This window comes from Lynx canadensis, chromosome A3, assembly GCF_007474595.2.
Source record: "Lynx canadensis isolate LIC74 chromosome A3, mLynCan4.pri.v2, whole genome shotgun sequence".
Lineage (NCBI taxonomy): Eukaryota > Metazoa > Chordata > Mammalia > Carnivora > Felidae > Lynx > Lynx canadensis.
This window is the reverse complement of record NC_044305.1, coordinates 87738611-87755452: the sequence shown is the minus strand read 5'-3', so window position 1 is coordinate 87755452 and position 16842 is coordinate 87738611. Positions and strand designations below refer to the sequence as shown.

Here is a 16842-nt window from a genome sequence, read left to right as displayed (position 1 = left end):
AGGACACAAAGGGCCTGGTACTGAGCCAGGAGCACAGGGGTGGGTAGGAAAGGGACCCAGGGTGGGACACATTCAGGCACCTGCTCCTTCCCCCTGAGAACTCCCTTGGACATACACATGTGGTTCATATTCCCCAAGGTTCAAACAAGGGGTCTGAGCTCCCTTCGTGTGCAGAACAAACAGCAGCTGCTCTCATAGGGCTCTTTAGCTCATCCAAACAAAGGGGTTGTTAGAAGGACCCTGGGAAACCCACGCTCTCCAAAATCTCAACACCAAGCCAGCGTGAAATTGACTACTGCCATAGGTCAGCATCAACGCCGACCACAGCCAGTTTTAGGAGCCCCATCTGTGGCCCTGGCAACAGGGGCCCACCTGGAGGTGAGCGGGGAGTGGGGGGTAGCACAGGGGGACAGAGCTGGGAGTCACCCCAAATAGGTTTGCATGGGCCAGGGCCTTTGCGTGGGCCTCCGGCAGCTTTCCGTGAGAAACAGTATTGAGGGTTCAGCCCCTGCTCTGTGGTCTGGGTCCCAGCCGGGCGCACAGCCTCTGGCCTCACCGTCAAAGACCGCCCGGCTGTACTGGGTGGTGGAGGCCAGCGGCAGGCAGGTCGTGTCGAACTTGTTACCGTAGTTCCCGATGCTGACCTCAAACTGGATGGCATCATCAACATCCTGGAGCATGGAGGCCGAGTAGAAGGCAGCAAACAGGGAATACTTGCGCCTCCGGAGGTACTTCTGGGAACAGAAAGGGCAGCCGAAGGGTCATGAGGAGCAGGAAGGAAGACACTGGGGTGGGGAGGGATCACGTGTCTGGCAGGCCCTGGCCGTGACTGGCGCCCAATAAATCCTGGCTGGACAGATGGGCGGTGAATGGTCCAGCTAAGCAACAGTGCCCAGATTTGGTTACTAACTGAGCAAACTCATTCCAGGCCTGTGTATTTGGCCCCGTTCCTCTAATAAGGTCTGATCCTCCAAGGTCATGCTGCTCCTCAATCCAAACCGGCAGCAGTGGCCTCGCCACCACGGGGATGCCTGGTCGCCTGCATCTGCCACTCGAAAGGGGCCAAAGGGTCTAAACCACCATGCCTCTGTCCAGAGCTCCCAGCCCATGCCACTCAGAGTCTCCACCACACCATCCAGCCCTGCATTACACACGAGCTGCCATGTGTTTGGGACGAATGTCCCCTCTGGGCATCAGGCACAGGGCTGAGGACATGGCAGGCACTCAATCACACATCCCAAGATGACTTTGCAATCCCCTTCACAGAAGGCAGAGAGAAGATGGTTACACAACTGGGTTTTTGAATCATGTAAATAGAGGGGCGCCTGGGTGGCTCAGTCAGTTGAGCATCTGACTCTTGATTTCGGCTCAGGTCATGATCTCAGGGTTCATGAGACTGAGCCCCGTGTCAGGCTCCACACTGACAGAGCTTGGGATTCTCTTTCTCCCTCTCTCTCTGCCCTCCCCTGTTCGCACTCTCTCTCTCTCTCTGTCCCCTTCAAAATGAATTTAAAAATTTAAAAACTAAGTACATAGTAATAATAGCTAACGCTTATTGACTGCTCACTGCATGCAGGTTTGAATTAATTTAATTCTCCCAACAATCTTATGAGGTTAAGTATAATCACTACCCCAACTTCACTGATATGGAAACTGATACAGAAGGATTCAAACCAGCGCTTTCTGACTACAGAGTCTGAAAGCTTAAAACACCACACAGACCCCATACAGCTGCCTCCTGGACACAAGGCTCAGCTCTACCGCTTGCTGCTCTGGTACACTTAAGCCTCAGTTTCCTCATCTGTAAAATGGAGATACTAACAGCAGCCACTTCACAGGTGCTGGGAGGACTCAGTGCCATCAAATGTCACTAGCGTAGCGTTTGACACACGGTGAGTGATTAATAAGCGTTAGCTATCTTTATTGTTATAAAACACACTTCTCATTTTGCATCGAGCTCTAGACTTTTAAAATATTTTCATTTATTTTCTTTGAGCCTCTGAATATCCCTCAGGAAGGTAGGATAGCTGTGGGGTTACTCCCATTTCACTGCTTAGGTACTGAGGCCCAGAGGGGTGAAGGAACAGACTGTGGGTACAGCTGAGCCCTCCTCCACCATGACAATAGAAGCCAGCCCCATTTGGTCACCACCTCCTTCGCTTCTTCCAGAGCCACACCCCTCACCTCCACCCGAAGGATGTCATCCGCAGGGAGGTCCTCCACCTTCTGCTCGCTGTGCTCCACCAGCTTGGTCTCCAGGGAGAGCAGAACCCGACCTCGGTAGGCCACACCTTCCCCCTAAGAGGGGAGGTTGGGTCACCAGAAGCAGAGAATGGGGCGGTGGAGGGGAGGAGAGGAAGGAAAGGGGCCTGATCTGGCCCGGGCTCATCTCCCAGACAACCAGGAAGGCCCTGGGCTACCCCCATCACTCTGCAGATAAGGAAACGGTGGCCCAGAGAGTTCAGGGGACATGACAAGCCACCCAGATGGTCAGTACCAGACTCCAACCCAGACAGGGAAGGATGAAACCTGAGACAGATAAGGCCTGGGTCCCTCAGGGGGACCAGGAAAAAGGCGGCGGCGGGGGGCAGGGGGGTGGCTGTTAGGCTGGCGCTAAAGGGAAAGCAAAAGGCAGGGGAGTAAGAAGGAAGTAGAAGCCAGGAGGGGGCCAGGTGGAAAGAGGGTTCTCTGACGGGACGCTGTCTGGCCCTGGGCTCCCATCGGGCTCTTGGAGTCCAGACTGGAGCAGACGCTGCCCAGGCTGGGAGAGCCCCGCATGCAGGCCTGGGGATGTGGGTTTGTGGGGGTGCTGGCTCACCTTGCCCATGTTCAGTTCTGCGTAGGGGTCCGGGAAGCCAGTGAACTCCCTGGGGCTGCCATAGAGGTTGACATAGCAGGGCCCAAAGGTGGGGAGGAAGCCCAGATGGTCATCCACTGGGAGACATAGGTGAGGATCAGAAGAGCCAGCCCGGTGTGGCTTTCTAGTGCTCAGCCCAGCCAACCTCAGGCCTGAGCCCATCCCTGGCCCTGAGTTCCCTGAACATGCAGAGGATGCAACCCCCGTAAGTGTATAAAGAATCATGACACTGACCATTGTCTCCCATAGGCCCTTTAATTCTCACCACTATGCTGAGATGTGGAGATGGTTATTACTTTTATTATCTCATTTTACAGATGAGGAAACTGAGGCTCAGAGATGCAAAGGAACACATCACTACAAAGTGGCACGGCCCAAAATGGTCTAACCTCAAATCCCATGCACTTTGGTCTAACCCCAAAGCCAGCACGCAAAGCTGGGGCCCAGGGCCCTCCGCTGCCCTGCCCCTCTCAGGCCACACCCCAGCCTGCATCCCCACTCCCTCTTCCACAGGAGTGTGGGGACACACAAAGGAGGCCCAAGAGTCTGGTGACCAGAGAAGCCATCACCCAGGAAGCCGGGGGTGGGGGGGAACCTGGCTAGATGTCCCAATCCACAGGGCACTCCTCCGGCACGTGTCCCCCATACCCACCACGTCATTATGAAGTCGAGACAGATCACCCAACAGCTCTGACTCACTCCAGCATTCTGTCTCCCTCCCCACATTGTACAAAGAACCACCTTTCAGTGGAACAGGTTGGAGGACAGTGCAAAGGAGAATCCCACCAGTGATGAGGGAAATCTTTTCTCTACATCACTGTCTCCTCAGAGGCTCTCTGTTGTTATGGCATGATTTTCCAGTCAACGGTCAAGTTTCCCAGGACAGGACGTCACTGGACAACATTCTGAGAACCCGGAAAAGCCAAGGTGTCTCTTCCAGAAGAAGGGGGGAGGGGCTGTTTCCAGAATGCCAACAATGGGAAGTGGGCCTGCGAGCAGGAGCCATCTGGGATGATCCACTCCTTATGAGCAAGGATGGGGCAAGGAAGGTACAAAATAAATGGCCTCAGCAAGAAAATGCTTGAGCCAGACCTAAGGACAGGAGCTGTGAAGCCCAAGTCCCACTGAGTGCCAAGACCCTGGGGTAAAGTCGGGTGGGCAGGGACAGAGCTTGAGCGCAGGAGCATGCCTCCCCACAGAGCCAGCTGCCGTGCGCCTGTCACCATTCTCCCTCCAGTCCCCAGCACAGACAGGGCTCTGGCATTTGGGACAGAGTTGGAGGCCCAGGCTAAGGAAACTAACATGAGCTTTACTAATTATTTGTACTAATCATCTCCATTATGATTTACCCTGTAAACTCCAACTTCAAGAGTTTTCCACTAACCCTGGCCTCCTCCTGGTCCCCAAGATGCCTTGCCCAGGGCCCTGCCCCACCCCCTCCCTGCCTGCAAGAGTGGACTCATTTGAGCCTGAGCTGGAGCCTAGCAGATTCAGGAAGGGGTTGCATGGGGAATTGTCTTTAAAGCATTCCAAGCGATTTTCATATTCAACCGCGGTACAGAAGTAACAGCCAAAGGTAAGCTCAGGGACCGTGGTGGTGTACCTCAGTCCCATCTCAAGCAAATCAAATAATCCCCAGCAACCAGCACCCTCTGGCCTCCAGCTAAAAACCCGCAGCCCACCCCCTTGCCATCCCCAGGAAAGCACATACGGTCCATGGCTGGAGAAGGCTTGACCACACCTGCAGGCTCCTCTGAAGCGTAAAGAAATGGAAAAGGGGTTAAGATGGACATGACTGGGAGGATTGGTTACATGAACAGGCATGTGGATGGAGAGTTGGCAGACAGACAGATGGAAAGACGGCTCCTGTGTGGGAAATAGATGTGGCCCAAGGCCCCAACCCCCTCCCACCTGTGAATTTATCACAAATTAAGTCATTACTGCACCACCACCCCCAGCCAGACACAGCCCCCAGCAGCAAGATGAGCCTCCAGGTCCTTCCCCACCGGTGTCTGCCTACCTATGTCTGAGTGTTCTGTTTGCCAGTTGAAGATGGGACCCGAAACTTGACTCAATACGTTCAAGTAACAACACAGAAAAGAAATTGTGCTTTTTTTCCCCTGTATTATAGCCAAATAAGTGAGAGAAACAAAGCACAGACACAAAGAAAGGTGGGGGGAACATGAAAGGCAGTGAGGCATACCCAGCACTCCACCTAACAGGCAGGTTAACAATTGGGACCAAGGTCCCTGAGCAATGGCATTTCAAGGTATGACATCTCCATCTAGTGGCCATTTTCAGTATTGCCAGCAAGAGCACCATGTTGCATTTTCACAACTGCAGGCACTGGCGTCTTGCTTCCGGCACCCACCACTCCAAGTGAAGCACAGTGCCAGACCCTGCCCATCAGCTGAAGGTTCTACACCCTGGGACATGCCCCTACATTCTGGTAAGGGGTCTCCAGAAATGAGAGAAGCAAGGAAGGAGATGTTCTAGCACCCTTCTGGGCTCTTAGAATCTGTCACTCACTTCTGAGGTAGATATAAGACACCCCCAAGGGAGTGGGCACCCTTCAGTCTCCTTCCATGGTCCTCTCTGATTTTAGCCTCTTCCTGCCCTCTGACCCTCCCTGTTTCCTCCTCCAACTAGCTAAGCATAACCAGGTCTGGGGGCATGACCAAGCCTGTGATATGGTGGCAAAATCTTTGATTATTTTCATTTGTGGGTCATCTTTGCCTACTTGTCTCCTCCTAAAATATATATCTATGCCTATTTTCCCACAGCTTCATGGCTATAGTTAAGAGCCAAGAGTTGAGCAAAATATCATGAAGCAAGACTGAATAGAAGCAGAGAGAGAAAGAGCGAAGACAAGAGAGAAGGGGAGCATGGAAGTCCAGATACGAGGACAAGGCTGACCTACTGGTGCAGAAGGCAGCAAGAGGGTGAGCCCCTGGGACCCAGCCCCGCAGCTCTCTACAGCCGGGCCTCAGCTAGGAATGCCGGCTGGCAGAAGTGAGGGCTGCAGAAACCATAATTCACGGCCATTTCCATATCCACAGGAATAGGTCCTCCTCCATGGAGGAGCCAGGCCTCTGGTCTTAGGGGAGCTTTTAGCAACAGGGAGAGGACCCACATGGGTACAGCTGCAGCCCCAAGGAGAGCCACGGCCAGGACCCACCGGAAGGAAACAGATTCCATTTTAAGCTCTTTTCAAATGATTACAAACAGACCCGGCCAGTTATCTCAGGCTAATGAGGCCGAGGTCATAGTTCTGACTGCCATGTGCTTCTTGCAGGGGCAAACTCCACTTCACATCCACAGACTGACTCTGAATCCTGGCTGTAAACCAGTGCCCCACCTAGACACCGAGGTCCCCCTATCCCCACCAGCCATCTGACCAACACATGCCTCTGGTGTCCAGGAGGACCAAGCGGTGGCTGCCGAGAAGCCTATTTCCCAATGGCACCTTTCATTAATTCCTTCATCTCTTCGTTCGTTCATTCGTTCGTTCGTTCATTCAACAAACCTCATCAGGCACAGTGCTGGGCACCTAGTAAGACACGGCCCTGCTGACAATTTAGACCAACGATTCTTAATTTGGGGGCAGAATCCTAGGTCTCCAGGTGCCAAGGAGACCTATCCCAGGTTTTCTCCTCTGCGTCTGCAAGCAACTCATAAAGTCAAGGGCAGAGTGACCAGCGAAGCTACCTAAGACAAGGCTTCTATTTAGTCCTCATCACCCTTCTGCCAAAATCCAAGGGTTTTGCCGTGTTTTCCCTAAGCCCAGGGAACCGTGGCTGTAGAAGCCCCAAACACAGATGAATACTCCCAGTTTGGTGGCCTGAGCCACGCAGCCCAACTCCCTCACCTGGGGGAAGACCAAGGACAGGCCCTCCCGGCCTGGTGAGCCACACAGCACAGCTGTGCCCTGGGACACCCACGTCTTCTTCTGGAGAAGGCGAGGCCATTACCTGCCACCAGCCCCGCCAGCTCCTTCTCTCAGCAATCTCCCACGCCCACGGTTTGGCTGCCTGACACCAGCCCGTGCCAGACAGGAGGAGAAGCCGAGAACTGCTGGGAAATCATCATCCATGCTCCAGAGACCAAAGGAAAAAAACAAAAACAAAAACAAAAAACTCTATGGATTTCTCAGCTGTGGAAAAAACTGTAGGACCCAAGTGCCGTCGATGTAGGATGATTTTCGTACGTATAAAATTATAAAAGAGTCTGTGTCGGTTTCACGGGCCTCATGTGCCCGTTACCTTTCGAAAGAGCTGCAGCTTCTTAAAAAAAAAAAAAAAAAAGAAGAAGAAGAAGAAGAAGAACTGCAGCTTCTAAGGAAATCACTCCTTTTTAGAAAACAAAATTTTTACTAAATGCTTTGGAGCACAGGGTCCAAGGAATACTTAAGTGTGCCCAGGCAAACTTGTGGGCAGCAGTGCTTAAGAGGCTAGTGTTAGGTCCTGTCCTCACTGGAAATAAAAACAAAAACATGAAAACAAAAACTCCTGGTTGTGCCAGATAATCTGGTGAACCACGAGGGCAGAGGAATATGGAGAAACAACGCGTTTTTACAGTTTGGTTTAGTGGGGGTATTGAGAGCAGTGAGAAAACGGCGTGGAGCACCGCCCAGATGTGATAGAACCCCCTAAAGGGAAGAAAGAACACAAGCAGCTGAAAGGAAAACTGGAGTGACACGTTCTGAGATGGCCTCAGGACAAATGGGAGAAGCTGGGCGGAGAGCAAGTCAAATACGAACTTTCAGGGTCTCAGAGACGCACCTCTGCCAGAAGGGACATTGGAGCAGTTGTGAAGAACAGCTCTATTCTGAGCAAACTCTTGTATTGTTTCAGAGATCAAGCTATTTAATAACGCATTTAAAACTGGTTAGCTAGTTGCAAGAAGAGTCTCATTTACTCCCAAAACAATCTGCGGGAGAGGATTGAACCCACCTTGGAATGCCTCCCTGACCCAGGCAGGGTTGCCCATGACCTGAGCGCCATCTAGTGGCCAAGTAAACCTCTTTCTCACATTCCCTTTAAAACCTTCATAGTGACCCTGAAAAAGATCAAGGCCAACATCACCAACAGAAATGAAGACTGATTGGGGGGAGAGGGATCTAAACTCTCCCTCAGGCAGCTAATAGCAGGCACAGGTGTAGCCTCATGAAATAGTAGCCATCAGGAAACAGTCAGAAGGTCATTTTGTGCTTCCAGGGTCTGCGCCTGGATTCTAAAGCCAGAGACAGCACCAATCAGAAAACTGGAGAAGATTCCTTCCATACCAGGAGTTTCGATCTGCAAGGGGTCCAGAATGCCCTCCCTTCCACCCCACCTTCATGATGCACTGACCCTTTCTACCTGCACATCCAAAATAGCCATTCTCAAAAATTATCTGAACAGCATCAGAGAAGTGGGATGATTGTTTCCACAGTCAGTGGGGGTAGGAAGCTGGAGCAGGAAGGGCCCTCACAGCAGTGTCTTATGGATGGCAGTTTTTATGTGTTCCACTGATTAAAAGTACCAATGATGAAATCAGAATGGCAGAGAGCAATTGGATATTAAAGCTACCTGAGGACACCTGGATTTCACTGCACAATTCTTTAGTTTCATGTGTGTTTGAATTTTCTATAATTAAAAGGTGGGTTTTTTTTTAATGTTTCAGAGAATGTAGAAGAAGGGGATTGCTCAACTTTAAGAGTACCAGATGGAATCTTCCAGAAACTGGACACATTAACCTGTGCTCCAGGTAAAGATTTGTCAAGGTGAATGGACAGAGAACAATGCACCCTGTCTGTAGAAAGGCACCAGCACTGACCAGGTCTTGCCAGAGAGTGAATAAAGGAGAAAGGAAGAATCACAGAGTGCTGACCAAGGTAGAGAAGCAGCATCTGTAAGATTCCAGACAGCATTCACCTGAAGGTCTCCAGAAATGATTTGGAATTCTCAACAGAATGCAAGAAGACATAGGTGTTGTGAAGCAAAACAAAACTTTTGGGAGAGAACCGACCAAAAAGAAAATGAAAAATATAAAAGGAATGACAGAGGGGAACGGAGGCAGGACAAGAAACTCAAAATGCGATGGCCAATTTTAAACTACATGGAAAGCAGTAAGGAGAACTGGTACAGGGGAGAAAGATCAGATTAGTGATGCAGAAAGCCAATAATAATGATACTACACAGCAAAGTTACTTTACTTTAGGTTTTCATGCATACCAGACACTCTAAGAATGTTACATTTATAATCTCACTGGATCTTTACAACAGCCTTATGAGGCCCGGCCTGGCGAGAGGGGAGGAGTGACTCACTCAGCTACAAAGAAGCAGAATTGGGACCCAAGCTGCCTGGTTCCAGAGTTCCTGCTCTTATCCCCTACCCCACCCTGCTTTCAGCTGCTCCTGTTCCAATGTTAGAATAAATTCCTCTTCAACTCAGATTTAAGAATTCACCACGACTCAGATAAAATTCACTGAAAAGAGTCCCGCACTTGGCTAGATCAAAGTAACTTAACTGTAAGAAAAAAAGATGCGTTCCTACAAGCAGCATCTAGTTAGAAAAATCAAATCAGGCTGCTCTCAGAAAGTGCACCTGAATAAATGCAAAATAGACTAAATATTTAAATGTAAAAAAAATTTTTAAATAGAGTTAAATATAACCTTGGGGTTTGCTGAAGGCCTTCCTAAGCATGACATATGGGACAAAAACCGTATCATTATGCAGATAAGAGATTTTGAAAATAAGCACAAGAAGTTAATTAGAAAGCTTTAAAAGGAAACAACAAAATAAGCTGAAGAGAGTTAAAGAGTAAAAAGATGAGAGAAGACAAAATTTAAAAAGAAAAAATTAGAAAATTGAGAAAAAATATTAGAATTGATAAATAAATCCAAAAGTTGATTCTTTGAAACAAAGTTCGGGGGTAGGGGACTTGTAACAAAGCTAAGCAAGAAAAAAAGAAAGAAAACTCAAACACATAACATTAGAAATTAGAAAAGGGAAAACACCATAGGTAGAGAGAATTGTTTAAATTATAAAAGATTGCTCTATACAACACTATGTAAATAAATTAGAAGAGTTCGACATAGTGAACACTTTTCTATGGAAAAAAATCATCAAAATTGACTATAGTAAAAGTAAGAAGCTAAAAATAACAATGGTCACAGGAGGAACTGAAAAGTTTTTAAAGAGCTAGTACTATACCCACTCAAAAAGGGCACCTAGCCCGTCTGGTTTTATGGGTGAATTCTTTCAAACCCTCAAAAGACTATATTCTTATGTTATATAAACTTCTCCAGATGTTAGAAAAGACTTTAAATCTTTCCAATTAATTTTATAGAGCCAGCATAACCCAGATACCAAAACCTAAGAAATAACAAGCAGACATACCAATTAAAGATAATAGAAAATCAAGAAACAGGCCCAAGAACACATTTAAGAATTTGGTAGTGGATAAAGGTGGCATTCCAAAATATAGGGAAAAGATTATTTAATATACAGTGTTGGTATTACCAAAGAACAACTGTGAAATAAGTAATGTTAGATCCTTGCCTTATTTGCTAAGGAAAAGGTTAACAGATTTAGCTACATAAGAATTTTAAATATCTACACATCAAATTCTATTACATGGTAAAATAAAACAGACAAGAATTATTTACCACATATACAACAGGGGAAAAGTTAACATCCATATATATACAGAACTCTTACAAAACAGTGAGAAAAAAACAAACATACTATCAGAAATATGAACCAAGACAATGAATAGGCAATTTATAATAGAATAAAATACATAATAAATACATAAGTAATATGTAAATATAAAACAACTATTAAAATATTTTTAAAGTTGCATTCATCAACTTAACCATCTATTGATGAAATGAAGATTAAGACAACGATGAAATTCAACCATCAAATTAACAAAGTTCCTTTTTAACATTATTTTATCCTGTGTTGGCGAAAGTAGAGCAAAATAAGCCTATGTGAGTGATTAGAGGGTACATTAGTTCAGTCTTTTGAAGGGCAATTTTGATATATACAAATAGCTTTAAAATGTACAAATCCTGGGACACCTGGTGGCTCAGCTGGTTAAGGGTCCAACTCTTGATTTTGGCTCTGGTCATGATCTCACAGTTTGTGTGATTGAGCCCCGTGTTGGGCTCTGTACTGACAGCATGGAGCCTGCTTGGGATTCTCTCTCTCTCTCTCTCTCTCTCTCTCTCTCTCTCTTCTCTCTTTCTCTCTTTCTCTCTTCTCTCTCTCTCTCCCTCCCTCTCTCTCTATCCCTCCCCTGCTCACACACACACACTCTCTCTCTCAAATAATAACTAAATAAGCTTTTCAAAAAATTTACAAATCCTTTGATACAGCAATTCCACTTCTAGGTATTCATCCAAAAAAAAAATCATGAATTGTATAAAAGATTCATCTACAAAAATATTCAATATAAAATTAGTTTTTTATAATGTAGAAAAATTAGAAAACCTGAATATTCATCATTAACTAGTTAATGTGAATTAAGATACATTCAGACAGTGGAAAATGGGTATTCATTTAAAATGCTGTTGTACAATGTTTAATAACATGAATAAACATGTATGTTATATTGCCAAGTGACAAAAAGCAGTTTTCAAAATAGTTGTTTCAAAACAGTTTTTAATGCACACACACCTGGGTATACATACAGACACATTCATGTACATATGCATACACACACACAAAAAAACTCCCAGAATATTAATAATTAGCTCTTATCTGGGGGGTAAGTATATGGGTAATTTTATGGGCAAATTTTATATTCTTCTTCATTAATTATTTTTTAAATTTTACAAAATGATCATGGCCTACTTTTTCACTGACCAATGAAAGCTATTTCGAAATAGAAACTCCTAGAACACAGTTGGCCAACACAGAACCTGATGCACAGAATGTCCGCAGCCACCCATGTTATCGGCAGGAGGGAATTATCCTCTCAATACCATTCAGTGGTGTATCCCACCCGCCGAGGTGTAGAGAATCCTAAGTGTCTGTAAGGCCATCTTTCTCATTGGCCACAGCCCTTCTTCATGACAAATGGGCTGCAAAGGCCTCATAATTAATATTCCCTTTTCTGCACTCTCAAAACTACAGGTATAAGACAGGTAGGGGTAGATCAGGGGAGAGTGTGGAGGACCAGAGGACAGAACAAGGGAGGGAAACTTACCTTCTATTTCTCCTCCAGGGGCAGAGATTTTCGACATACTCAGGTAGGTGGTGGCCACGATGTCATTGTGGGTGAGGCGGTCCCTAGAATAAGAGGGCAGAGAGGGCCTGAACACAGGAGGGGGACTGCACACCACAGCCCACCCAGGAAGGAGAGGGTTATACATCTTTATGGGTCTCATTCTTCATACTGGGTATGTTACTGAGGCCTGGTAATCCTAGGGAAGAAGAGACTGGAAAGGAAGTGTTGCTCAAGACTCCTCTGAGGGAACTAGTCCATCTGGCCAACCACCAGCATCCCATCAGCCAACCAACACTGGGCTGCCAGCCTGGATGTCTGGGGAGACATCTGCAGGTTGAAAGGAAAGAGGCCAGAGGCAGGAGGGAGGGCAGGAGAGCAGGAGGCTGCTCTGGGAACCAGACCCCCAGACCCAGGTTGAGCAAGGTTCTTCTAGAAGCTCAGGAAATATCCAGGCCAGGAGAAAATGGGGCATCCCAAGAAGAAGCTATCTCCAAGGCCACAGTCTTAAATTAGTTTATATTAGCTTATATTAAATTAGCTTATATTAGCTAATGCAGGATTACTTTTTGTATCTGACTTTATATGTGACGAGGCACTTTCAACCTCCTTTATCTCAAAGGATCCTCTCAACAGCCTTGAAGAACTAGTACTTTTATTATCCTCTCCATTGCACAGATGAGAAAATCGAGGCTCAGAGGTGGAAGGTCCTTGCCCAAGGTCAGCCTGGGAGGGAGGGGCAGAGCCGGAACTGAAACCCTGGTGTCCTGACTCCTGATCCAGTGCTCCTGCCATGGTACATGCACAGGGGCCTGTCCCTGTCCTGCTTCCTCGGAGGAAGGCTTCTCCCTTCCCTAACCAGCATGGGGGACTATGGGTAGGAGTTTGAGCAGACTGACTATAACGAGTCCATTAGCCAACAACGTCCCATGCAGACCCTCCCTCTGGGTCCCACCCCTGCCCCCTTGACAATAACATAGAGAATAGCTGGCATTTATCAAGCACCTACTGAAAGCCAAGCATTGTGCTAACATCGTCATATGAATTAGCTCGAAACCTCACTCAGTAGCTCGAACCCTCACTCAGCCCCATGAGGCAAGTACTCATGAGGATCTCAATGAGGAAACTGAGGTTGCCAACATGGCAAAACTAGGATTTGAGCCAGATACACCTGACACGGGAAGCAGAGCTTTGATTGCAGTCACCCACTGCTTCCTTGTCAGGCTAGACCAAGAGTCCTCAATCCAGTGATTTCGACCCCCAGGGACATTTAGCAAGGTCTGGAGATAGTTTTGAATGGGGACAGGGAGCAAGAGAGAGATGCCATGGTTGCCACCAAACACCTTACAATGCATAGGACAGTCTTGTCCAGTAAGGAATTTTTTGGCCCCAAACGCTATAGTGCTAAGTTGAGAAATGCTGGACTGGGCAAGACCTATCTCCTTCCTGAAATTTCCCGGGATCCATGTTCCTTGGAGCCCTGTAGGCTCTCTCTCCCTCCTATGGGTACCTAGGCCATAGGCAGCTTCAGAAAATGACACACCCAAGCCCCATTGTGAAAGACACGCTTGGGCAAGGCTATTATTCTATTTCTCTTTTCAGGGCTATACCCATCAGATACCTGATCTCTACTGCTCCTTTCCTTCCTCTTTGCACTTCCCAGATTGGTGATTAAGCTTTGATTTTAAAGTTTTCCACCCGGGTGGGGACTAACCAACAAGAATGGATTGTCAGCAGAGATCTTCATCATTTTTCCTGATGAAGGATGGTGATAAGCCCTGGGAAGTAAGACCTTCCTGACACATCTTACAGTGAGATCATCAACAGCAGATAACTGGTAACTGCCTTCATGACCGGCCCCTGGAAAAGACCAGCACTTAGAGAGGAGAATGAAATTTCTGACCTCTGGTCTTATCTGAACTGTGTGAGAATGGAGACAGATTCCGTTTTTATGGGGTAGAAGGAACTTCTTGAATTTTTGTTCTTTAACAAAAAAGAAAACATGAAAGCATTGAACAGAAGATTAAGTTACAAGGAAAAGGCCATGTGGACCATATCATATTTCCAGGGCTCAGGTGATAACAAAAGTTTATCTGAGTTTTCTGGGAAGAAAGCACTTTTCTGGACAGGAACTTGCAGCAGCAGAACACTTTCTGGCCAAGAGTTGGGTTTTGGGGCTTGGGGTTGCTTTTGGAAAATACAGCAAGTCTGAAAATAGACTCACAATAAAAATGCCGCTTCAACCCAAACCAGAGATGCAACCACCGGATTCCGTAATGTGTTTGGATTGTACAGTATGCTGATGCCTTCGACACAGCTCACACGGACCCCGGCAAGGCCCACCCACCACACACAACACAACCACACTCATGCGCACATGCACACAAGAGTCCACAGGCACAGACACACACAGACGCGTACAGCCAATCAGCCCCCATCACCACAACACACTCAGGTGCGCACATACATCGTGAGCGGAGATACAGACGTGGTTCTGGGGACATGGAGCACATCTCTCCCCAAGACCGCTTGCCCACGGAACATACCTGCGGTCAGGGCCCTAGAGGCCTCTCCCTCCTGGCCCTCCTGGCTGCTGCTTTCCTCTCTAATTCCCACAAGCTGTTTTCTCTAGACCTAGGGAACTGGCGCACACTTTAATGGTTCTGTGGCCTGGGGGTTTTCCCTGGTCTCTCATTACCCTCCTGGCTGGGGGTACCATGGCCTGAGACCAAAGGAGAACACGCTGGGAACCGCATGGCCAAGACTTTTTGGGGGCAGAAAGAGGACAACTCTCTTTTTGGAAAGCCTCATGTCTGGAAGGTCCCGGAGCTCATGCATGTGGACCCCTAATAGCCCTCCAGGTGTGACAGAGATCACCTTAACACAGTGGGAAGCAGAGAGCCCAGTGGTTAAGAACACAGGCTTTGGGAGCAGCAGGCTTGGGTTCGATCCCAGCCTCAGCTGCTTCCCAGCTGTCACTTTAGATAGATCACCCCCTCATCTATAAAGTAACCAGGAATTGAGCTGAGGATCACATGATGTCACGCATGTAAAATACTTGCTGGGCACAGGACCTGGCACACAGTAAGTGCTCATTCCACATTAACAGCCCACAGCGGGCGTGGGGGGGGAGGGGGCGGGTCACAGCCCATCCTCCCAGAAGCCCTACTCTTTCCAGCTTCCTTGCCTTTGCTTATGATCCTCTTTGCACTGGAATGCCTTCACCCTGGACTTATCAAAATCCTACCTCCTCCAGGAAGTCTTCCTGACAACCTCCTGCCCTAGGGGATCTCAGGCTTCTGGAGATCTCTCTGCTCTACCTGGCTGCCCTCTGTACCTTGGAGTAGGGCTGTGAGTAAGCTTCCCAAGAACAGCCCACGACCTCTCCTTCTCTGGCCTCCCAGCAGAGGAAACTCCCTTACCTGAAAAAGACTCTCCCACTATGTGTTCTCAACTGAGGAAAACTGAAGGACCCAGTGAACCCTGACAATAGTCGCCCCAAAGACTCCAAGACTCAGCACTCACCAGTCTATGACGCGAATCCTCATTTTTTCACACATAGAGGGAAACTGAGGAGGGAAGAGAGACATGGTGGAGTGGGATCCTTTTAAAGAAGGGGAAGTCCAGGGGAGCCTGGCTAGTTCAGTCAGTAGAGCATGCAACTCTTGATCTCGGGGTTGTGAGTTCAAGCCCCATGTTGGGTATAGAGATTACTTAAAAATAAAATATTTTTTATAAAAGGGGGTGGGCATCTGGGTGGCTCAGTCAGTTAAGCATCTGACTCTTGATTTCCACTCAGGTCATGATCTCACAGTTGTGAGATCAAGCCCCGCGTAGGGCTCTGCGCTGGGCATGGAACCTGCTTAGGATTCTCACTCTCCCTCTCCTTCTGCCCCTCCCCTGCTTTCACTCTCTCTCTGTCTCTCAAAAATAAATAAATAAACATATAAGAAGAAGGAGGAGGAGGAGGAGGAGAAGCAGAAGAAGAAATAGAAGAAGCAGAAGCAGAAGCAGAAGCAGAAGAAGAAGAAGAAGCAGGAAGAGGAGGAGAAGGAGAAGTCCAGGATACAAGCAGGATGCTGGGGAGGCCAGGAGCCCAGGGTCTGCTGGGATGGGCCCGAGGAGGCAAGGCTTACCATGGCAGGCAGGGTGATGCTCTGGTTCCACTGAGGGTTGGCTGTCTTCTCCAGGATCTTGCTGCAGAGCTAGAAGACAAAGAGGACAGGTGGATGGAGCTCCAAGGGAACTATGATCTCCTTGGGAGACCACCTCACCAGCCAGGGCTGCTCTCTACCATGTTGGCCCCCCTTCAGGCTGGGCAGAAGATCCTAGGGACCTTAAAGGCTCAGACACAAGGAATTTGCAGAGACAAAGCTCAATGGTAAATCAGATCCAGAGCTGGAGAGTATGGGGTGGGGTAGCAAGAGAGTGCGTGGATGGGGTGGGGGTGGGGTGACAGATTGCCTGAATTCCACGGCCCTTCTACCCTTATCTCCTACCTTTGACTGGAAATCCTCCTGCCCCAACTCCCATATGTCCATGACCTTAGTGTGGGGGCCCTGAGTCTAGACTGGCTTTCCCAGGGGTCCTACAGCTAAACACACTAACCTCTACCAGTCAGCCCAGACCACCTGCCCCTTTGGAACACCATGAGCCCTAAGAGATTGAAGATGGGGGAAGGAAGTGGAGGCGAAGGGGAAAGGGGAGCTAGAGGGCCAGGGCTTGAGGGCCAGGCACCAGCATCTGAGAATGAGAGAAGAATGCAGCG

The 16842-nt window shown here is 48.2% G+C and overlaps 1 protein-coding gene across 16 annotated transcripts in view; it reads right to left on the bottom strand.

The window, feature by feature from the left end:
• The window catches only part of DYSF (dysferlin), a 227109-nt gene that overhangs the window by 123365 nt on the left and 86902 nt on the right, over nt 1-16842 (bottom strand). For 8 of the 16 annotated variants that reach the window (XM_030310815.1, XM_030310819.1, XM_030310821.1 and 5 more), the window contains 7 exons: nt 16211-16279; nt 15600-15643; nt 12057-12139; nt 4569-4610; nt 2819-2934; nt 2185-2298; nt 557-734 (listed from right to left, as the gene is read on the bottom strand). In XM_030310815.1, the coding sequence (XP_030166675.1) occupies nt 557-734; nt 2185-2298; nt 2819-2934; nt 4569-4610; nt 12057-12139; nt 15600-15643; nt 16211-16279 (646 nt within the window). The remainder of the gene's footprint in view (nt 1-556; nt 735-2184; nt 2299-2818; nt 2935-4568; nt 4611-12056; nt 12140-15599; nt 15644-16210; nt 16280-16842) is intronic. The other 8 variants (XM_030310817.1, XM_030310823.1, XM_030310826.1 and 5 more) reach the window with 1 other exon arrangement.